The sequence below is a fragment of the Pimephales promelas genome, chromosome 6, assembly GCF_988280905.1.
Source record: "Pimephales promelas chromosome 6, fPimPro1.hap1.1, whole genome shotgun sequence".
In the NCBI taxonomy this organism is placed as follows: domain Eukaryota; kingdom Metazoa; phylum Chordata; class Actinopteri; order Cypriniformes; family Leuciscidae; genus Pimephales; species Pimephales promelas.
This window is the reverse complement of record NC_142774.1, coordinates 25,715,442-25,739,427: the sequence shown is the minus strand read 5'-3', so window position 1 is coordinate 25,739,427 and position 23,986 is coordinate 25,715,442. Positions and strand designations below refer to the sequence as shown.

Sequence of the window (23,986 nt, the reverse complement as noted above, 5' to 3'; positions counted from 1 at the left end):
GATCAAACACTCTAACTGTAAAAACAATGCATTGTTATGATCATAGTAAAATACAGTTCATAGTAAAAAACAGTCAATGACTGTCAGCAATGGCTGCCATAGAAAAAACATAAAATGAATGTAAAATAGCCTAATTTAAATAAGTGCAAAAGTAGAAATCTTCATTAAGCTCTTTAACAGAAACACAGTTATTTCACATATTTCCTGATTTTTTTATTAAGAAACATGTAGGTGATGTATGATTATCTGTCACTATACATCACTGCATCAGCAACTACACAGTTACTGTCAGTTAATGATTTGTTTGGCTTCACTGGCTTCTGTGAAGCAATGACCTAAAATGACGCATGAGACCGTTCCTGGAAATGGGAAGGCTGTTTGCAGCGTCGCGCTGATGGTGGGCGACTACCTAAAGTAACATGCACCATTTCATCAGTTTTATTCTGCTCATCCTGAACTGAAGCACAGGCTCTACTCTTCAACACAATGGTGACCCACAAAACACACCATACAGAAACAATCCAGACTTTATTTATTGCATACTAACATTCTTACTGAGACAGATGTTTAGAAGTTGATTTTTTATGTAAAATAATAAATGTTGATGTCACCATAATGGAGATCAGTGTTTGCTTTAGTGGGGCTCTTGACCTTTTGCTTTTAACATTACTATTTCTCTGACTGCTTTAACTGAGTGTCATAATTGATACATACTTGTTATGGTAGGAATCCAAGAGAATCTCAGTTAAGAAGATCTGATCACTTAATAATGGTAATGTTTTTCATGTAATTGAATGCTTAGTGATATCACCTGATTTTTAATGCACTATGGCTCAGCTTGTCAGCTAACTACGGCTCTTCGTCACAGCAAAAACTCAGTCAGTGTTAATTTAACACTCCTGGGATACAGGAGTACACACTCAAGAGTGTTAAAGTTAATGAGATAATTAAGTGATTAACTGAGTGATGATTGAGCATCATTTAAAACACCTAAAGCAGAATCACAAGGAGAAAATCTAAAATTGTAAGCCACCATTATGGAGATGAGTGTTTGCTTTAGTTGGGCTCTTGACCCTTATTTTATACACTTTATATTTTAATTGGCTGTTGCATCTAAGTTATACCTGCCAGATGAACAAAGAACAAAATATTATCTAATAATTTTTGTTATATTATGACAATCATTATTTGAACTTAATGTTTGTGACTTATGTTGTTGGTTACATTATAACTGTGATTCTGTATAAATACCCAGAATTTGAGATATAATATAATAGATAGCTTAAAAGTTGTACAAAAAAAGAAAGTCTGTCTTTTAGGCAAACACAGATATCAAGATTCAGTCAATGCTTCTCAACAATGGTGGTGAGCAGAATATTCAAGTAGGAAAAGTAAATTACATAGACAATTCAGATCATAATTTATTCATACCGCAATGCATGATGGGAGCCATGAATGAGTTGTGATTGGTGGCAACAAGGATTATTATTGTCACCACGGTTGAGATACACAGGCTGATTATTGATGTCTGTGTTTCTAAATAAAGATAAAGGGATTTGATCAGAACAATTTTTATTACATGTTTTGGATTATAAGAAAAATACAGATTATCATATGCTGCAGAACCACTAAACTGTTGCTAACAAGTTAAACCGAATCATCTGAATAGGTTTCATTTAGATCTCAGAATGATTATGTCAAAAAATAACCAACTCTTTCAGACCCCACTTTTCTTTGTTCATTTGACTGTTATAAATCAATAACAGCAGACAAACAAAATTTAAAGTGAAAGTATAAGTGTCGAGAGCCCAACTAAAGCAAACACTGATCTCCATAACGGTGGCTTACAATTTGTGATTTTCTCCTTCAGTGATTCTGCTTGTTATCACCAGGTGTCTTCAATAATGCTCAATCATCACTAAATTAATCACTTAATTAATATTGTTTCAATATAACAAGGTTCATGGGGAAAATACGACAATCCTAGATTTAATCTAAAACTTAAGTACACCTATTTACAATGTAATCACAACAGATACACTCACAACAGATTTCTCTGTCATATCAGTGAATCAGGTCACCATATGATGACTATAACATCACCAATAACTGACCAACATCAGCTGATATTTTCTCCCAATTTCAATGCTATAACAAATGTATGTTGAAAACATAATTAAAGCAGCCAGAGTGAAACTAATAGCATATAATAAAGGTCAAGAGCTCAACTAAAGCAAACACTGATCTCAATCATGGTGATGTCAAGTTTTTATTTAAATTAACATATTTTTACTGTAATTTTATGGTTTTTGTTTGGCACCCTGTGCTGCCAGTGAATTGACCCTTTTTAACGATTTTTTTACAATGACGGTATTTGATCATAATAATGCAGGAAATACCTTTAAATAACAGTGTTTTTTTCAGTTTATTTAAATTTGAATATTTTACTTTAATTTTATGTTTTTTGTTTGGCAGCCTTTGTTGCCAGTCATTTGACCATTTTTTATGATTTTTTTTACAATGAAGGTATTTGATCATAATAATGCAGGACATACCTGTAAATAACAGTGTTTTTCAGTTTATTTAATTTATGACGTTTTACTTTAATGTTACAGTTTTTTGAGCTACAGTCATGTAATCATTTAACTGTTTTGTTACCATTTAATTACAGATTCTATTTGTACTTTTACATAAATGTTTATGTAATTTAAGAAAACAGAAAAATACTGTATGAAAAATACAATCAATTACTGTAAAAAAATGTGAATGACTGGAATTTTTTCTTTAATGTAACAATACCTAAAATATCAGCTGCATTTTTATTTTCCAGATATTATTTGTAATTTTGCAGTGTTTTGAGTACAATTTAAAATGAAAGAAAATGGTCGTCAAAAATCACAGTTATTTTCTGTGAAGTTAGGATTGTAATTGTAAGCCACCGTTATGGAGATCAGTGTTTGCTTTAGTTGGGCTTTCGACACTTATACTTTCACTTTAAATTTTGTTTGTCTGCTGTTATTGATTTATAACAGTCAAATGAACAAAGAAAAGTGGGATCTGAAAGAGTTGGTTATTTTTTGACATAATCCTTCTGAGATCTAAATGAAACCTATTCAGATGATTCGGTTTAACTTGTTAGCAACAGTTTAGTGGTTCTGCAGCATATGATAATCTGTATTTTTCTTATAATGCAAAACATGTAATAAAAATTGTTCTGATCAAATCCCTTTATCTTTATTTAGAAACACAGACATTAATAATCAGCCTGTGTATCTCAACCGTGGTGACAATAATAATCCTTGTTGCCACCAATCACAACTCATTCATGGCTCCCATCATGCATTGCGGTATGAATAAATTATGATCTGAATTGTCAATGTAATTTACTTTTCCTACTTGAATATTCTGCTCACCACCATTGTTGAGAAGCATTGACTGAATCTTGATATCTGTGTTTGCCTAAAAGACAGACTTTCTTTTTTTGTACAACTTTTAAGCTATCCATTATATTATATCTCAAATTCTGGGTATTTATACAGAATCACAGTTATAATGTAACCAACAACATAAGTCACAAACATTAAGTTCAAATAATGATTGTCATAATATAACAAAAATTATTAGATAATATTTTGTTCTTTGTTCATCTGGCAGGTATAACTCAGATGCAACAGCCAATTAAAATATAAAGTGTATAAAATAAGGGTCAAGAGCCCAACTAAAGCAAACACTCATCTCCATAACGGTGGCTTACAATTTTAGATTTTCTCCTTGTGATTCTGCTTTAGGTGTCTTCAATGATGCTCAATCATCACTCAGTTAATCACTTAATTATCTCATTAACTTTAACACTCTTGAGTGTGTACTCCTGTATCCCAGGAGTGTTAAATTAACACTGACTGAGTTTTTGCTGTGACGAAGAGCCGAAGTTAACTGACAAGCTGCGGCATAGTGAATTAAAAATCAGGTGATATCACTAAGCATTCAATTACATGAAAAACATTACCATTATTAAGTGATCAGATCTTCTGAACTGAGATTCTCCTGGATTCCTACCATAACAAATATGTATCAATTATGACACTCAGTTAAAGCAGTCAGAGAAATAGTAATGTTAAAAGCAAAAGGTCAAGAGCCCCACTAAAGCAAACACTGATCTCCATTATGGTGACATCAACATTTATTATTTTACATAAAAAATCAACTTCTAAACATCTGTCTCAGTAAGAATGTTAGTATGCAATAAATAAAGTCTGGATTGTTTCTGTATGGTGTGTTTTGTGGGTCACCATTGTGTTGAAGAGTAGAGCCTGTGCTTCAGTTCAGGATGAGCAGAATAAAACTGATGAAATGGTGCATGTTACTTTAGGTAGTCACCCACCATCAGCGCGACTGCAGCTCGCTGCAAACAGCCTTCCCATTTCCAGGAACGGCCTCATGCGTCTTTTTAGGTCATCGCTTCACAGAAGCCAGTGAAGCCAAACAAATCATTAACTGACAGTAACTGTGTAGTTGCTGATGCAGTGATGTATAGTGACAGAAAATCATACATCACCTACATGTTTCTTAATAAAAATTCAGGAAATATGTGAAATAACTGTGTTTCTGTTAAAGAGCTTAATGAAGATTTCTACTTTTGCACTTATTTAAATTAGGCTATTTTACATTCATTTTATGTTTTTTGTATGGCAGCCATTGCTGACAGTCATTGACTGTTTTTTACTATGAACTGTATTTTACTATGATCATAACAATGCATTGTTTTTACAGTTAGAGTGTTTGATCGTAATAATCCAGATAATAGCTGTAAAATAACAGTGTTTTTCTGTAAAACAACTTAATTTATATTAGGATATTTAACTTTATTTTTACGGTATGTATTTGGCACCCTTTGCTGCCAGTTATTTGACCCTTTTTTTACGATTTTATTTTTTACAGTGTACATTGAATTACAGGAGGAAGTTACCGGAACCACACTACAAGTACTTTATTATTATGAACTTTTCTGTGTGAATTTGTTTTGTTTGACTGTGTACTTGTGTTTTTTAATCAGTTATTCTATGAAAATATTCCTTCAGGCTCTTAAATCTCATTCATGTCACTCAGAAAAATTACATCACCGATTTGGCTCCAATAATTCTATATACATTTTTTCTTATACAGTTCATTAAAGGGGAAATGAAACAGTGAATCAAGTTTACATGATTTACAAGATGGATTTCCAATATAATCAACAATTATATAAGAAACATTACAAATGTAAACATTTAGAAGAAAAAATCTTCTAATTTTTTAGAAGAAAAAGAAAGAATTTGCATCTTTCGCCGCCAGGGCGCCGCCATTGTGCAGTTGACGTCACGGGGTTGGTTGGCTCAAGTTTAACAGGCTCTGGGCATTGAAAATCCCGACATCAAACTGTGTTTACACCAGTGTTTTGACCGCGAACGACTAATGTTAGGTACAGTCATTAGACAAAAAGACGACGTCTAATGTTATATGTTGCCAAACTGCACATAGAAACATTGTTCGCAATGTCTGCCGTCATATTCCCGTCTCGTCAACACCATGTAACGTTAGTCCACCTTTTGTCTAGAGGTTGATCTTGAGCATGTATTGCGTGGTCAATTCTGCATCACCGGCGCGCACGTTTACCATGCTGTGCCGGGAGGTAGACGTGTGGAAGCGGCGATGCTTTCCCTGAAGGATGTCAGAGAGGAGACACTTTTTCCTAGTATGTAGGCTGTAGCTACTAGCACTACCACTGCGAAAATATGGACGTTTGATTTCCCCTTCAACAAATAACGTTACATGCTAACTTACATGTTGACGAGACGGGAATATCTGACGGCAAACATCGCGAACAATGTTTCTATGTGCAGTTTGTCAACATATAACATGAGAAGTCGTCTTTTTGTCTAATGACTGTACCTAACATTAGTCGTTCGCGGTCAAAACACTGGTGTAAACACAGTTTGATGTCGCGATTTTCAGTGCCCAGAGCCTGTTAAACTTGAGCCAACCAACCCCGTGACGTCAACTGCACAATGGCGGCACCCTGGCGGCGAAAGATACAAAGTTTTTTCCTTTTTTCTTCTAAATGTTTACATTTGTAATGTTTCTTATATAATTGTTGATTATATTGGAAATCCATCTTGTAAATCATTTAAACTTATTTTTTAAGCTTCATTTCCCCTTTAATCATTTGCATTTGAATATAAAAAAAAATCGAACTGTAGTCTTTTTAGACAAAAAACAAAGGCTATTATATGGCTTCAGAAGACTTGCAACACAACTCATAACACATGAGTTGTGGACCAATTTTTCAATTTAATTTTTCATATTTTTATGATCTTTTCTGTGACATTTTTGGAGATTAACACAATATTTAAGCATTTTTACATAAATTGTTGCATTGAATTGAACTAAACAAGTGTACATAAGAATGGTTTCATGAATGATTTACACAGTTTTGTTCTGCTTGTCTCCTGCAGTGTAACTGAATGATGACTGGGGTTGCATTACGCCTGAGATCTGCTTTTGGGTTCCACAGACAGAAAGTCAAACAGGTTCGGAATGTCACAAGGAAATTATTTTCAGTTCACAACTATCACTTTAATAACACTGCTGACAGTAATTTTGGTTCTTTGCAGGCACCTTGGTAAGCTGAAATACAAGTTTGAACAAGAAAAATAATCCTCCTGGAGACCTGAAAATCATTGAAGTGCCTGGACCATCCACCAGTAAAGAGGAAAAATGAACGGAAAATTGTACTGTTCTAACTCGTTAACCTCACATGTCCCTTGTTAAGATTTTATTAATGATTGCATTTTATGTTTCAGCAAGTAAAGGTGCGGTCAAATTTGTGAAATTACACAGGCAAAAAAAGTCCATTGACACAACTTAACTTAATTGGGTTTTTTTTATTAATGTGATGTGTTTCCATGCATTTTGTTGAGATGTATACCCTTTTCTTGTATACCCTATTGTATATACTGTACATTGTTGATTATTCATGTTGCTTACAGTATGTATTATACTATTTGTTTGTGTATTCTATTCAGTGATATTAATCTATTACTGGCTTATTTTCCCGAGTGCATGGAAGTGTATGTATTAAAATGGATCTAAAGTTTAATAAACAATTCTTACCTTGTATTTGGTTCAGTTTGTTTATAATAATAGAAGTTAATGCTAACCATAGTAACAACATGAAATAATAATAATAAATAAATAAATAAATAAATAAAAATTGGTTCCTGGAAGCACCCAAAGTGGTTCCATGCAGGTCCTAATATAAGAGTTCCTCAGGAAACCTGGGTGGTTCCTCAGAGAACTGTCCCTTTTTTAAAGGGTTCCTAGAGGATCTACAGACGGTTCCGCCGGCGTGGCAAAGTGAAGAACCCCAAAAGGTTCCTCCAGGCACCTTTTCTTTTTACAGTGTGTAATTTCATTTACAGCGAATCATGTGACTCTTGAGACTGTTGTTCCGTGGTCTTGATTTACAAATGAACACAAGCCTATCTGTCCACAAGCCTGTCCCGTCTATGATCTGTCCACATCCAGAGGACGCTAACCGGCTTTTGAGCTGAGTCTTGATTCAGGATTCATTTAGTTTTCTAAGGACAGGATTCATTTAGTTTTCTGATTTGCTAGACAACTGAAGTCGAAACATTTGTCACTAAATATCATATACATAGGCCTACATATTAATATAGAGTAAAACCAAACCTCTTTTTTTATTCTTCAACGTATAATCAAATATAGCCTATTAAGAAAACCATTTGGTTAACAGGACAGCTTTAAAAAGTATTTAAATTATTTCTGTAACTGTTTGCCAACTACTAGGCTGTAGTATGGATCTGTCACGTGCATTTGTGGATTGATTTGCATGCTTGGATCCAATTGCGCGCATCTGTGGATTGGTTTGAGAGTGGATCTGTCACGTGCATTTGTGGATTGCCTTGTGTGGATCTGTCGCGTGCATCTGTGGATTGCCTTGTGTGTGTGTGTGTGTGTGTGTGTGTGTGTGTGGTTCTGTCACGTGCATTTGTGTATTGGTTTGCGTGTGTGAATCTCTCGCGTGCATTTGTGGAAGGTTTCGAGACTGCTGACAGCTGATCTGCTGCAGCTTATCTGCTCCAACTGAGCTGCATTAGCTGGGGCTGTCCTCACTGCTCAATGGCCAAAGCTCAAACAAGGCGCCCTATCAGCTTGCTCATACATACTTGCTGCTCGCTTCTGCTGCCCGCCACCTCCCCAGCTCCTCCTTATGTCATGTTGCTGCTCTGTTCACAGGGGATATTTTAGTTCTCACAGTCCTAAACTGTGTAAGCGTTCCCTAATGCTGCTACTGCTGTCCTGACTCCCTGCTATTTCATGGTGCTCATGAAAGGTCAGAGGACTCCCTAAACAGAGCCATACCGCAAAATTTTTGTTTAAATAATAATATTTTTGTGATAAAAAGACAAAAAAAGATAAAAAGTGATTTTCTTAAAGGTTTGACTAATCCACTATCACATGAAATGATCAGAAATATGGTATGACCAAAAAGACACCCATCTCAGAGAATCACCAACATGCATTTTCAATGGAGGGACAGTAAACTCTCGGACTAAATCTAAAATATCTTAAACTCATCCGAAGACCATGAACATAGGCCATATATATAGACTATATATGAAGAGTTCAGATGCAAAAGCCTCTAAATGCCATTTGAAATTTTCTTCTTTAATAATGATTTTTATCAAACTTGTATATTTAAGTTCAGTAATTTCACTTAAATAACAATTAATATGTAATTATCATTGCCATTTAAGTGAAATTACTGAACTTAAATATACAAACTTAAAAATTTGAACTTAAAAATTTCAAATGGCACTTAGAGGCTTTTGCATCTGAACTCTTCATATATATATATATATATATATATATATATATATATATATATATATATATATGTATATATATATATATATATATATATATATTTATTTATTTATTTACACAACCACTTTTGAAATTATGATTGCTAGGATTATACAGATGTAAAGTCATTCTGTTTGATACTATTGTTCCTTAGTGTAAAATGGAAATGCATAGCAATTTTATATTTGGCAAAAAAAAAAACTATATGGTTTAGAACTAGACAAATCTCTCTGCATTAATAGCCTAAATATAAAATTTAGCTACAGTAGTCCATGTTTGTTTGGGATTTGAACCCATGTCATCTTATTGATTGAGAAATGCCCACTGAGAAATGCCCAAACGTTTGTTTCTCCAGTGTTCGTTCAAATGAGCCAGAAAACGTTTTGTCACACTATTGTGAGTGTAGGCCTACTTTACATGAATGAAAGTAGACCTTTCACAGTTAAGATGATATCTTAACTTTATTTAGCCCCATAGACTCCCATTCATTCTGCGCTCGCCCGCGATCACCTCTAGTGGAATTCTAATGGAACAGCAACCAAGATGATACACAATGGGCTATATGCACGCATAAGTTCCGCATTTGACGCAAGGATGCTCGTCCATTTCCGGTTGTGTAGATTAAAGCGGAGGAAAACCGGAGAAAACGGGATTATGGCAGAGTCTTCAATATTTACTGTCCTCCCGTCTTTGAAACGAAAAACGTACATAGCCTACGTTTAGATGTAATTTTATATATAGTTATGTTCATTTAATATAATTTTAAAAAGAAGCATAAACACAACGAGGGGTGTCTGTTTTATCTGTTTTTGTGACTAACGTTGCATTAGTATAACCATGGAGTATAAAATTCAATATAAATTCTCGCTATTGCATTGGACTCTATGATCGGCGGAAGTTATCGAGCATCCTTACACCTTCACCGGAAATAACGCCGTGCATAGAGCCCATAGGGCTAATAGGAAGTGCCAAGGCTCTCCGTTAGACGGGCTCTGGTCGCACCTCAGAGACGACCCCGCGCCATGTAGCCGCAACACAGCCAATGAGCGAGCCAGATGCTCAATGTTTTAGCATGTGCATAAGCTTCAGTAAATCGAGGAAAAGGAGTTTTCCTGCACATTCACTATATAAATTCACTGGAGGAAAAAGTTCATTCAGCCGTCGTCAGCTGGAAGTCACTCAAAAGGCTCTTACACGGTGGCTTTCAGACGACTTCAGTGAGTCGCGGTGGTTTATGCGAGGAGTAGTTCCTTTGCTCGGAAATGAAAATATGTACACAGGCTTGTACCTTTGACTTTTTTTGGATTTTCTCTTCATTTTTTCACTCGAAATGATATGTTGTATGCTTATGAGTTCAGCCGTAGCTGGTTATCCTCAGACATGATCTAATACTCTTTAGATATGGATTTTACAAAATGTCAATGGGAGAAATGAATGGGAAATTTACTTCCGGCACCAGCGCTCTCTCAGGCTGTGGGCGGGACTGTGATGCTCTATAGAGTGCTGAAGTTACGACGTCACTCTGTAGGCCAAAACGCGGAAGTGAGTTAGCATTTTAGCACTACCGGTTCCCTCGCTCAAAAGTCTATGGGATTTTTGCATGGGTTTTTGCTAAATCGCCTGAAATAAGGTCTGTGGTGAACAAAGCCTCTAAATATTTTCACGTTTTGATCTATGACACAGAACACAGTTATAACCTGCTTGTGTTTTTTAAAAACTGTATATAGGCTTCAAAATGTATAAATTTTGGATTAACTTGTAAATATTATCTTGATAGACAAAACGTGTAAAGGTCACAACTCTGTAAAGGTCACAAAAGTCTTTCTGCTTAAATGGAACCCCATGAAGTTTTAATTTCTATTTTTTTTTTTTGAAGACGTAAATTCAGACGTAGTCTACATTTCTATTTCTTTTGAAGATTCTGAAAATTCTGTGAATCTGTTGGATGAGATTTGTTCCTTAGTATAAAATAGAAATTTTATAAATACCTTGTTTATGCAGGATTTGAAACAGTGTCATCGAAATGATTGAAACCTAAGTTCTACCACTCGACCACGACTTCTCTCACAGAGAAGTGCCCCGTTCTGTTGTTCACTCAGCAGCAGTGTGCTAGCACGCGAGATTAGTATTCCACCTAATTTATTTTCACTGACTGCGAGAGGCCTATTTTAACTTTTGATTCATAAAATGGTCTGCTGTAAAACTTTGCTATTTTCTATTTATTTTTATAATTAAACTTTTATTTATATCCATTCACTAAATGTCCCTTTGTGCCACATGGCGGTCATTTCACGAACGACATTGAAATGTGACTGGTTTATTTTTGCCGTGGTGGATTGGCAGTTGTCGCGGTGATAATGGTACTGACTGGAAAACTCAAAGAACCCCTGAGTTAAAAGAATGGGTCAATGTTGACAAAGACAGCTTCTTATGAACATTTGCTTTACAAACTACATAAGAAAAGAGCATGTGTCCCTGTGTGTATCCCTGTCTGGGAAGATTTTTGGTCTTATGTGACGTCTGTCCATGTGACACAGTAACTCTAACTCCTCATTTTCTTATTTTTCATTTCTTTTGTTTTCATTTAGTATTCCGTTTCCTTCTGTTAATTGCAACCACTGTATATATTTTGGCATAATACGTAGCATTTACATATCTATAAGCTATTTGTAGTATGATATTGTCATGTACCGGATGAAAAGAATAAAAACTTTAATGCAAAGAAAAAAATGCTTTTACAAGAGATTATGATTTCCATTACACGAGAGTAGATGTTAAAACTTCATGCTGATTTATACTTGGCTTTCGCCAAGGTAAGCAAAACTAGCTTTACAGTAAACTATGCTTCTCCATCCATTTACGCTTCTTTCCATATGGTGGTGTGACTCCTCCTATGTCCGGCGTTGACGGCTGCAGTGTATTTGCCGCCGTCAGCACACACGACGGCTGCAACTACAGTGTGGTTTCCCTAGTGGACCAACATGACAACCATCTGGATTGAGCTGAGTCATTTCTAGGGTCTTCAAGTGGGCACCTTCCTTCCTCAGTGTCTCGTCGACTAGCCCACGACACCTAAAGGGGGCTCGACAGTAACTCTGGCAACTCCATCCCCCACTCAACTCAACCCATCTTACTGATCTCTACATTCCTCCTGCTGCTGAGACCTAACCACAATCTCGCGCGACCCAACCATACGCGCCAACCCATTTGACTAAGGCTGTCGAGCCCCACTGGTGCGTTATAATGCAGTTTCAGTGGCAACGGTTCCATATGGAATACCTCCTACCGCAAAACACAATATCTGGCCAACAACGTCATTCAAACAATATACACAGGAACGTAATGACTGTAATTACAATGCAACCTATACAAACAGACTCTTCAAGAATTCTACGAAACCGTAGCGTGGCGGACTGTACATAGCCAGCAGAATCTTTCCGTCTCAACCACAGCCAGTTGCTGCTCCCCTCTGCTGCTTCAGATAAGTTCTTTACTCTGCGACGCAACTCTTGGCCACTGAATCCGATATCTCTGAGGAACCGGGTTGTAGAGTGTGCCACAAAACCTCGACAACCCACTTCCACTGGATAAACCTGGACTCTCCATCCTCGCTGTTCTGCTTCAGTGGTTAGATAAGCATACCACAGTTTCTTCCTCTCATATGCCTCATCTACCGCATCCTCCCATGGCAGCTGAACAATGCGTGCTGATCCAGACCACAAAACAATATCTGGTCGTAAGTTAGTGGTAGCAATCTCAGGTGGAAAGATAAGCTATTGATCAAGATCAGCCAGCAGCTTCCAGTTGTCCTGGGCGAGAATTAGTGGTAACACCTTTTCTTGGTGGTTGCTCGCCTGGGCGGAGGAAAACTGTCTTCTGCGTGTAATGTTTTGCAGGCGGCAACTTATTGGCCATACTACGCTTGCCTTCCAATGCTAAAGCCAAACATCGCAGTACTTGATCATGGCGCCAAGTAAACCGACCTTGTCATATACCGGATGAAAAAAATAAAAACTTTAATGTAAAGAAAAAAATGCTTTAACATGAGATTAAAAAACTATCAGTTTCTTGATTTGAAATCAAAGAATAAAGAGACATGCGCACATGCCAGCAAATGAGTTAAAGGATAAAGGGCTTAAAGGGATAGTTCATTTTGAAATTCATTTTTGATATGTTTTAGCTTACCTCAAGGGCATCCAAGATGTAGGTGTCTTTGTTTCCACAGTATTTTCAATTTTGATATTTTTAGGTCAAACCGTTGTTGCCTGTCAGTCTCCATAATGGAGATTTGTGGGGCCCACCTCAAAGAGCACGCACAGAGAAGTCCAAATTAAACATGACTTTGTCTTCCATTGCGATTTCTTGTATATCTAAATATGTTTAGATCTTCACAGTGAAAGGTAAAACTTCCAAAATCTCTGTGTAAACAATGAGTGACGTACAGGTGTAAGCGATCACTTCCGGCGCATGCGCAGACCGAAGCGCCCGTGCCTTCAGATCAGTTGGATGTGGCTGTGGTTACAAGAGGTAAAACAATATACTGTTCGTTTTCTCACACAAACTGCTCGTTCCGTGTCTTAGGCCATCAATGTGTACTTACATTTACGAGTCATTAAATTATGTTTAATTTGGACTATCCCTTAGTTCACTAGTTCACTAAGTGAACTATCCCTTTAAATCCATAAGCAGATCTTAAGAATCTTAAAGAATCTTTTGTTTGTTTGTTTTTTTACTGAACTGTGGCACAAAACAGGCTTCAATAGTGTATGATTGTGCATGTCAACAACTAATTTTATGGAACTTCTTGTCCTGTTTGTATCTTAAACATATCAACACCTAGTTTTACTATAACGAAAAGTTAGGGAACAGCTACTGTGTGAGGTGTGTCATGAGCAAGCACATAAATTTGGATTTGAAACTATACTTTTATATACATATATACATTATGAATGCATTAAAACTGAATACAAAAGATGACACAATTCAAAATTTGAGATTGATTACATTAAATAAAATAAAACAATGCACGTTTATTCATGTTTTATAATCTAATTATGTAATTGTAATTTGTTGACAATTTTTTTTAAATAAAGTGTCATCCAGTTCCAGTTTTTTGCCAGACAACTGTTTTGTCCTCTGTACACATTTCTACTCTTTTTCCATTTCTAGTGTTCCATGTAGGCTGAATACAATTTGTTACTGCCAAAGCTAACTGATCAAGTGTCAGTTACAGCAGAAAAGTAAAAAGACCACTGAATTTCACTGAAAAATAAAAATGGTTTGTGTTATGAAATCCCGCACAAGAGTCATGGTAGTTCAGAAGTCAAAGTTAAATGAAGAACGGTAGTCTCTCTCCCATCTCTTTTCTATCTCTTCTTTCCTCTCAAGTTGTTTGGCACTGAGGGTACTTTCTCTCTCCTGTCTCAGTCTTTTTTCTTTATGTTTGTGTTGCACTGCCTGAGGATCTTTGGCCTTGAAGTGAGTGACTTTAGGCTGTGAGGTCACACCATATCCCAGTCCTGCCTGATCTCTCTTTAGTACTGTGCTTACTGGATTTTTGCGGCCAGAGTGGACAGGTCCAAGACCAGAGGAGGGGTCCCACCCCAAGCGGAGCATCATTTTATAGCTAGTGCTGGAAGAGGGCAGGCAGTATTGAGGGGTGGCTGGGGGGCGGAGCTCACTGAACTGATGCACTGTGGACCTGTTGTGTGCTTCCGTGTTGTCTGTGTAATGCAGAGAACACATATTGCACCACTGAGAATGAACACTGTGGAAACAGACACACACATAAGTATAAATAGGTATAAAAAACTATTTAAACTATTTAAATAAACAATAGAACATCATGTAAAATATGTTATAAATGGGGGGAAATACAAAAGAAAAGAAAAAACACAGCATTGAGCATGATTACTGTACACATTGATATGCTGATAACTCCTAAAAATCATTTTGTGATGAAGACGAGCCCACCAGCTCGTCTTCGGGGAGAAATGTGTGTCCGTTTGGATGTAAAAGGATGGCGCACTCGCAGAAGCACTTCGTGCAAGGTGGAATTTATTTTACAGTGCCAATAAGAAGACTGTCCACAGTGAAATATATCTATACAGGTGCGTACAAAAAGAAAAGGGAAGATCCCTTAAAAAGTACAAAAATAACAAAATAAAGATGAAAACTCTTTTAAATAAAATGTATCTACCACACACTAAAGGGTTTCGTTTGCTTGAGGCACCACAGTTGCACTCTCGCTTCCGACTTGGTTAACAAGTCCAGACTTCAGGTTTGGCTTGGTTTAAATAGGCCAAACCCCGCCCCTTTTTGGGCCACACCAATTTCAGTAACATCTTACATTCACTACACACCAATACTGCATCTATTGGATTATCCATAATAATCCATACTAATTAATTCCCTATAAATATATACACATACATACACATACACACATAATAACACATAATTTCTTCATTTAAATACATACATGAACACCTATCCACACTATACAATGGTTTCGTCAGCTTCCGGTTTTGATGCGCCGACGTGGCACGGCCATGCCGTCATAAACGACCACCGCTCGCTCGTTCGGTTTGGATTCCCGGCCGGAAGACTGACTACGCCCACACAGACAAACAACACGAACGAAACGACACCACAGTGCAATGTAAGTGTATGAAATGACTGGGGAATGAATATGGAAAGGAGATGGGAGAAATGGGATGAATGTCCATGTGCTATCATAATCGCGTGTGCACCCGCTTCTATGATAGCAGCAATGATGAGAAGGAACAAGATGTAGATGAATGGAGTATTTAAGGGTGTATATATGTGAGCGTGCCAGTGCTGCTTCCCCAGCGGTAGCAGCTAAGGTGACTTTATCACATCACCTTCCCCCTCTCCTAGCCGCGGACTGGCCGGAAACCTGGACAGGTAGTCGGCTACTACGTTGAGTCTGCCCGGTCTGTGTCGTATCTTAAAGCGGTATGGTTGTAGGGCGAGGTACCACCGTGTGACTCTGGCATTGTGGTCCTTCATAGACTGAATCCAAGTTAGGGCCCGGTGGTCGGTTTCTAGATCAAACTCTCGACCAAGGAGATAGTAGCGCAAACTGTCCAGGGACCACTTGATGGCGAGACCTTCCTTCTCCACCGCTGAATATCTAGTTTCCCTGGGCAGTAGCTTACGGCTGAGGTAAACGACTGGTCTCTCTTCTCCAGCGCTTCCCTGGCCAGGACCTGGAGGTGGCCCGAGGAGGAGTGGAGCTACCGTCTGGTCCCGTTGCTGACAGGGCGAGCACTGGAAGCATACCTTGCAATGGACGAGGAGCAGGCTGAGGTCTACACTGAACTGAGGGAAGCACTGCTAGAGAAGTTTAATATATCTCCAGAGACCTATCGCCAGCGCTTCCGATCATCTACAGTCCCAGCGACAGAGTCACCGACAGAGACTTACCAGCGGCTAAAGAATCTGTACAGGAGGTGGGTGCGACCGGAGGAGCACTCCAAAGAGGAGATCGGAGAGGTCATCATCCTGGAGCAGTTTCTTCGGGTGCTACCCTATGATGCACGCACCTGGGTAAGAGAGCACGAGCCGAGGTCAGGATTGGCGGCAGCAAAGTTGGCTCAGCAATACCTGAATGCTCATCGCGGCAGTCTTCGTACTCAACCACTCAAAGGTACTGTACGTGGCGTTTCACATAACACTGGGTCTGAGAGGGGCTGTGTTGGACTTCCTGATCAGGGACAAGGTCCAAAGTCAATGGCCAAAGACTGGCTTTGCTTTTACTGCCAACAGCCGGGCCACAAGGCAGCTGTGTGTCCCGCTCGCAAAGCGAAGCTCACAGGCTTTTGTTATGTGCCTAGAGAAGGGGACTGTGAGATTGTGTCTGGGGAAGAGGGTCAGAATGGATATGATGTGACTGCTAATGGACATGCCCTAAAAGCACTCTTAGATACTGGAAGTTCTCTGTCAATGTTGAAATCATGCTTTGTAAATAATGTCAATTATGTGAACACTACCTCTGTTCAATGTGTGCATGGGGATGTAAAGCAGTATCCCCGGGCTGAGATAATGGTAGAGGTACAGAATCAAATGTACTTGCTGAATGTTGCCATAGTGGACAATTTACCAGCTGATATGATTCTAGGAAGAGACTTGCCAGTGTTATATGAACTTTTGCAATCCACCATTAAGGACGCTGAACATTCATTTGCCACTGTTAATTTGTCATGTCCTGCTCTTACGCGAGCTCAAGCCAGGTCAGGTCTGCAGCCACTGCCAGATTTCGATAGTAGTCTGGTACAGGGCGGGACTAAAGGCCCTTTTTTTTTAAACCATTGTCCCGGTTTACATGCAAACCAATAACCACCAATGCACGTAAACTGCGTTTACAAGACTTATTTCCTGGAAGTGAAAAAAGTCAATTACTTTATAAATTAATAAAAATTTAAAATATTGTCAATGACCGAAACATACACATAAAGGCTAATGTTTTATGTATTAACGGAGCAAAGAAGAGTGTCATAGTCTAGCATTTGCAGTAGAGTCAGCCAAGAGAGTTTAAATAGAACACATAGCAACAGTAAACTTTACAACAACTTGATTAAAAAAATAAATAAATAAATAAAAAAATAAAACACTTTTTGGAAGAAGGAATGATGATGTATTGACATTTTAATTAAGTTAATTTTGAAAAAAAAAAGAAAGAAAAAGTGTACATTTATGCAAAAACAGGCTTAGAACATGCATGTAAATGATAACGTTAACCGCTATATTTAAGTGTGAATTTCTGTTGTGTTTGGACATCTGGACACTTATTAGTTATAACTGTAAACCATCTAACCTGTCTGCATTGTTTGTAGTAGGTGTGTTTGAAGTCTCTGACATGCTAAACTGCTCCAGTTCTCTCACTACATCCTGATGACCTGCCTGTAGGGCCAGATCCCGAGCATCTCTGCCCTGAGAGAGAAAGAAAAAAAGGAGGGAGACAAAACAAGACAACCAGAGATAATGTTTAGGAAATGATTTGCAAAATATTACATCAATAGTGTTTCAGGATTTTGTGTTTTAAGTAGCAGGACTACTTCCATTAGGGATCATATATAACTATTTTTAAACTAATTTTATGAATAACAATGTATTGAGTAAATGTTTCACTGCTCTTGTGATAAAAGTTCACATTTTCTCTTTTTGAAATGTATTCAGTGGCAATATCGTTAAATAAAACTAAAACTATTTAAAATAGTTTAACTAAGATTAAATAAAATAAAATATAAATACTAAAATATTAAAATATAAAAACAACAGGTAATTGAAAATAATAAAAATGACATTAGTATATAAATAATAGTAAAGGTTATGTCATCTGCTGCTTTAAATGCTCAAGTTCTTTAATGTTGGGTTGATTCTGATTAGCTGTCAATACTTTTATAGTTCATTAGATGAAAAAAGTGTCATAGAATTTGAGTAGTTACCACAATTATAGTTCTTGAATGGGCCTTAAAAGTACTCGTAGTGTTATAAAAGTCTGTTATACACTAATTTCTTTAATGAAGCACTTTTTTTTTTACATCTAAACCAGTGTTTCTCAACCCTGTCCTGGAGGACACCCATTTCAGGTCCTTGAGTTTCTTCTAATGAGCTGAAAAGTTGAATCAGGTGTGTTTGATAAAAGACAAAGAAAATGTTCAGTGTTGGGGGTCCTTCAGGAGCAGGGTTGAGAAACACTATCTAAACCATCCATTTAACTACAGCTAAAGCCTAATTCACACTACATGATTTTAAAACATCTGGCTAAACTGTGCGGTTCACACTACATTGAACTTGCTCTCTTTGAAATCAGAGGAGTGTTCAAGTTGATGAGCTGTTCACACCACACGACACAACGTGATTGATCCGCAACAGGAGGAGGTAACGCACTACACGAGTTGACAACAACTCTGTCACCCAACGATTCTATCTTGTCGACAAACCATGTTGTGTCACGAAAAATCACTCGATAAAATGAACCGGAAATGACGCGAAACAGCACGCACGTACTGCACAATAATACCCAGCGAAGAAGACGAACACAACACACGAATATGGACGTCAGACAGAAACTAGAGCTGCCTGCAAACTTTTTGAAAACGCAAAAAATGAAAAATAAGATTTACCCGTTGACCTCAACCCATGCCTTGCTCTGATTGGCTGTAGCTCATGACATCTCTGAGGTTGAGTGCTCTGGATATCTAGCATGCTAGATATTTTTCTGGGCTTGGCGAAGTGTCTGTGAGCGTCTTTGATGCGTTGTTGGCTCTTTCACACTAACAGATTGGTGAGCATTCATCACCGGCTAATCCCCCACAATTTGGACATAACACCCTGACCTGTCGGCGAGCTCAACGATTTGCAAATCGGGCTTAAAATAATGTAGTAAGAACTAGGCTTAATTCAACATCTCCCAAAGAGAACATCTTATTATTAATAATAATATTAGTATTACTAGACTTATTAGTAATAATGCACAAAAGTCTAGTTCCTGGGGCATTATTGAGTGACTGATATCTACGTGCATAATAATTACAATCAGATCAATTAATCATCTAAGTACTTTGGTAGTTACGTTAGAGGGGCCAGCAGTACAACCTGATCTATTTATCATAGCTCCACTATCAATCAACTGACCATATTGACAAGTTGTTAACAAATAAGTAGAAGCCAATGGGGAGGAAAAAGCAATACATCCTTATCTCCACCAGAGGCAGATATTTTTTCAAAATTGAAAGTCATGCACCTGTTTGTCCACCACTCCCACCCAAGCAGCGCCGTGTTGAAGCAGCAACCGAACAGCCTCTGTTTTTCCTGCCTTACTTGCACACATCACACCCGTCCAGTAAAAATCATCACGGAAGTTGACATCATAGCCACACCGTAAGAGGTCTTTCAAGGCCCGAATGTTGCCCTCTTGGGCATATCGGAGAAGTTTGTGTCCATCACGCTCTGAGGTGCTGACCGGTTGGACATAAGAAGCGTCTTGTCTTTGTGCTTCTCTTCTTCTTCGACTGGGTCCTCAAGTCAAAAGATAATGGGTTATCATGATAAAACTGTAGAGTAATGCATCTTAAACAGCTACAACTATTATAAATAAAAGGGGATGTCTAATGCTATTTCATGCATACTGACACTTATTTAGCTGTTAAAGAGTTGGATTCTCCTGCTAAACATGGCCAAAATGTCACAATACGAGTTGATCATTATTCTGTGCCAAAATACACTCCTTCAGGGTTCGTATATATTTAACGGAGGCTCACGTCGGTGTAGCCCAGTGGTTCTCTAACCTGTCCTGGAGGACCCCCAACACTGCATGTTTTCTTTGTCTCCGTAATCAAACACACCAGCTCATTATCACATGGGTTAATGAGCTGATGAGTTGAATCAGGTGTGTTTGATTAGGGAGACAAAGAAAACGTGCAGTGTTGGGGGTCCACCAGCACAGGTTTGAGAACCACTGGTGTAGCATAACTAAAACTAGCATAACTAGCTTTTCCCCATTCGGCCAACTTAACGTTATATTGTGAATAGATTATCAACACGAATGAATTCACTCGATCACGTCTGCTGCGGTTTTGTGTTCACATAGCTTCACTGAACAGTGTCTGTTATGGGTTCCTTGTCAAAAATTGCACATATTTGGAATGTTGCTTTATTCTCACATGATTGCTAAATATTTTGCCATACAGAATAGAATTTCTCTTAATTTCTCACTGAGCTCTGTCTCCCCAATTCCTGATTTACATCAGTGATCTACCCACTCTCTCATTCGATGAATATTTGTACAATCCACTTCCTAGTTTTTATCTCCGTGATAAAAAGTGAAACAAACGTCTCTACACGTGAAAAATAAAGAGAAGAACCATACAATTACAATATGATTTCTGCGTGATTTTCATGCGATTTGTGATAAAAATTAATAAAGAATATTCACATTATACATGCTAAGCAGGTACTAGGTCTGTCATAGTTTCATTTTTCATGACCATTTCCAGCTATTTTGGTGCTGTGTCTTTAATCTCACTCCCTATCACTTGCTGTGGTATTCTGCCATAAATTATAGTTATACACTTTACACGCTTAAAAAAGTGCAGCGTTTTATTTTGTGTCACCATTCTTGGTCGAGTTACTCTACTTGTGTAACTGTATTTAAATAGGGAAAACGTGAAGGTGTTTGGTCGCTTCTCTGCTTGGCACCTAATGAATAAAATGGGCTAAGTTAAGTGCAATCAAACTGTCTTGCGTGCCAGAGCGATTGAGTGCACGCCCTGAGACGAGACAGGTATGTATCAACTCATCTTAGTTTTTTATACATATATATTTTTTTTTTTGATGCTGTGTAATTCTACTTATTATCTCCATCTCTACCTGCTCTTCTTCTCCTTATGGTAGCTGCTTCTCTCTCTTTTGGCCTTTCTCCATCTCTCTCTTGTAGCAGGGTTTGGTAGAAGTCTCTGGCCTCCTCCCCAGAAAGTGTTTGCTTGACTTCTCTCTTTTTTTCTATCCAGAGATTTCCGTCCTCTTTAGCTTTGGTAAAGTAGACTGGTTTGCTCATCTTTAACACAGTATCTGCTAAAGAGGAAATATCCGATGCTGCTCATGTCTTTGAGACTAGAGACTAGAGAAAGAATAAAAGCTTTAAAATATTAAATGCCTTTTCATTCTTAGGTCAGTTAAATGTCTTGCTTTATATGGGTAGCTAAAATTATCTCCGAAATAAATTAACACCAAATTATTAAATCAAAGAAGCTTGATCAAGACTTAGATCTAATCAGAAATGGGTAAACACAGGTCTACAGAGTACTTATTTACATTCTTAGATAATGATAGTGTATTGTATCGTGCCATTTAGCATTCCACAACAATATTAAACATCCGTGTGTAATATGTATAATAACATAAAATAAATCAAAGGAAATAAACAACAATACCCTTTTAATTGCGCGTGAATAATTCCCACTCTGCGTGAGCACATCCAGAAAAATGAAACAAACAATTAAAAAAATTTACACGTACGGTAAACACCAAACACACATTGTACTCCTCTTCTTGTTGTGATGTTTATGGCGACCAAAGTTTACTATTGCCACCAACTGGTCTGGAGTATGAACTGTTTGTTTTAATCTCTGTTTTATATAGTGTTCAAAGCTTGCCTTAGCTCTAGCCCTTTTTTCCACATGAATGTGATTTTTTCCAAGTAATATGAAAAGTTGTATAAGGAAGCACATCATGCTTTTGGAATCAACATTGTCCTGCACAAAAAAAGAAGAAGAAAAAAAATAAAATAAATAAATACAACATCAAACAGCTCAATTTGTATGCATGTTTTCAAACAACTTTGAAAATGAAATTTGAAACATCCAACCAAAACATTTTCGAATAAATACAATTAAAAAACATGAGTTACAGATTATTTTGGCATTGCCACAAAATTCACACCTCAATATTCAAATAGAAACGTTCAGAAAGTAACTCCATACAGGGTAAATTCTGTGTACAATTTTGTAGGATACCTCTCTAATTTTATTATTAATGCAAAAATTAATTGTTATAGACCGTAGTCTTTTCCTATTAATATTTTCAAATTTAGATGACCAAAAAACCTGTTGAACGAGGCAAAAAGTATTTCAAAGCATTCCATTGACTCCCATTCATTTTGGCATCACTTTGACAGCAAATACATATGAGGCATTCAAAGACCCCATTTGTTCATTATTTATTTCTAAAGAAACTCAACAATGTATAAGTTTATGAGCCGTTTCCAATCTAAATCCTAAACTCCTCCCATTGATGCAACCCACTTCCGTTCTGGCGGGCTGGGTTTGTTTGTCCGTTGTGCCGACAAAGCACTGATAATAACAATTACAACATGAAGAAAGGTGGTTCGGGAAAGATGTGTGCGGTAGTTGGTTGCAAGCCCTCAAGAAAGCAGCTGAACAAGTGTTTTGATAGAGTCCATGCGCTTCACTGTTTACACACAAACACACGCACACAGTATCGCGCCCTCTCTCACACACAGTTTGATCCACCCTAGACTCTCTTTAGACTCTCTCAAGATGCGCCTAAATATTATCATCATGGCACACACACACTTTGCATTCTTGCTAAATAGCCTATTTAGTTTGGATACCAACGTCGGGAGGACATTCACTGACAGTGCGTTCTCTTTTCTTTTAGAGCATCACAGTCCCGCCCACAGCCTAAAAGACTGAGCCTTGGTGCCTTTTGTTAAATCCATATCTAAAAAGTTTTAGAGCATGTCTGAGGATAACCAGCTACAGCTGAAATCATAAGCATACGTATCATTTAGAGTGAAAAAAACGTAGAGAAAATCCAGAAAGAGTCAAGGGTACAAGAATGTACATATTTTCATTTCTGAGTGAAGGAACAACTCGAAAACAACGAGCCTCACTGAAATCGACTGAAGACACCGTGAAAGAGCCTTTCCAAATCTGACGACGGCCACGTGAACTTTTTCCTACAGTGAAATTTATATAATTAATGTGCATAGTGAACCCGATCCGATTTAAAAAAAAAAAAAAAACAATTCTACAAATCAATGTGATAAATAAATTAGGTCAAAAGTAATCAGCTTAAAAGTAATTACCTAAAATGTGTGAGCACTGCTGAAGTACACACGAAAGGTGACAATTCAGTATCAAAAAATTCAACTATCACAAAGAAACAGGAATGTGAGCATTATGAATTTTTATTGAAATAATTAGTGTCTTCAATGCTGGAACTCTGGAACTGCTGGTTGACAAAAATAATGTTTTTGCTTTGGAAAAAGTGTCCCATGAACAAGCAGACACAAAGACTGATCGCATAACAAAGAAATAAAAAGTCCACCCATCATAGTTCACCCATTATAGCTGACACCAAGTATTCATTGCTGGAAAGTTTACCACTTCAAAAATGATAGATATTACCATTAGTTGTCTCAGCTGGCTTCTCTTTGTCCAAATAAATACAAGGACTAAAAATGAAAATGGATGTTCTGAACTTCATCAAACAGGGGTACAAAACTTTAGGA

General features: G+C 37.5%; 1 protein-coding gene and 1 long non-coding RNA gene across 4 annotated transcripts in view; one reads left to right on the top strand and one right to left on the bottom strand.

Moving 5' to 3' along the window:
• LOC120471877 (uncharacterized) overlaps nucleotides 1-7,153 on the top strand; it is a 30,469-nt gene extending 23,316 nt beyond the window's left edge. The window contains exons 2-3 of the long non-coding RNA XR_016168880.1: nucleotides 6,492-6,566; nucleotides 6,651-7,153. This is a non-coding gene — a long non-coding RNA (uncharacterized LOC120471877). The remainder of the gene's footprint in view (nucleotides 1-6,491; nucleotides 6,567-6,650) is intronic.
• A 6,677-nt stretch (nucleotides 7,154-13,830) lies between these two features.
• On the bottom strand, nucleotides 13,831-22,091 carry gpank1 (G patch domain and ankyrin repeats 1). 3 transcript variants are annotated; one of them, XM_039694209.2, is made up of 5 exons: nucleotides 21,970-22,091; nucleotides 21,322-21,571; nucleotides 19,697-19,971; nucleotides 17,765-17,880; nucleotides 13,831-14,692 (listed from the first exon to the last, which is right to left on the bottom strand). In XM_039694209.2, the coding sequence occupies exons 2-5, from the start codon at nucleotides 21,506-21,508 to the stop codon at nucleotides 14,242-14,244; spliced, it is 1,029 nt and encodes a 342-aa protein (XP_039550143.2). In that variant the 5' UTR covers nucleotides 21,509-21,571; nucleotides 21,970-22,091; the 3' UTR covers nucleotides 13,831-14,241. The 3 variants fall into 3 exon arrangements, with proteins under 3 accessions (XP_039550143.2, XP_088988419.1, XP_088988420.1); XM_089132293.1 differs by having other exon boundaries at nucleotides 21,885-22,036; XM_089132294.1 differs by having other exon boundaries at nucleotides 21,322-21,525; nucleotides 21,885-22,035.
• Between the last annotated feature and the right edge of the window lie 1,895 nt (nucleotides 22,092-23,986).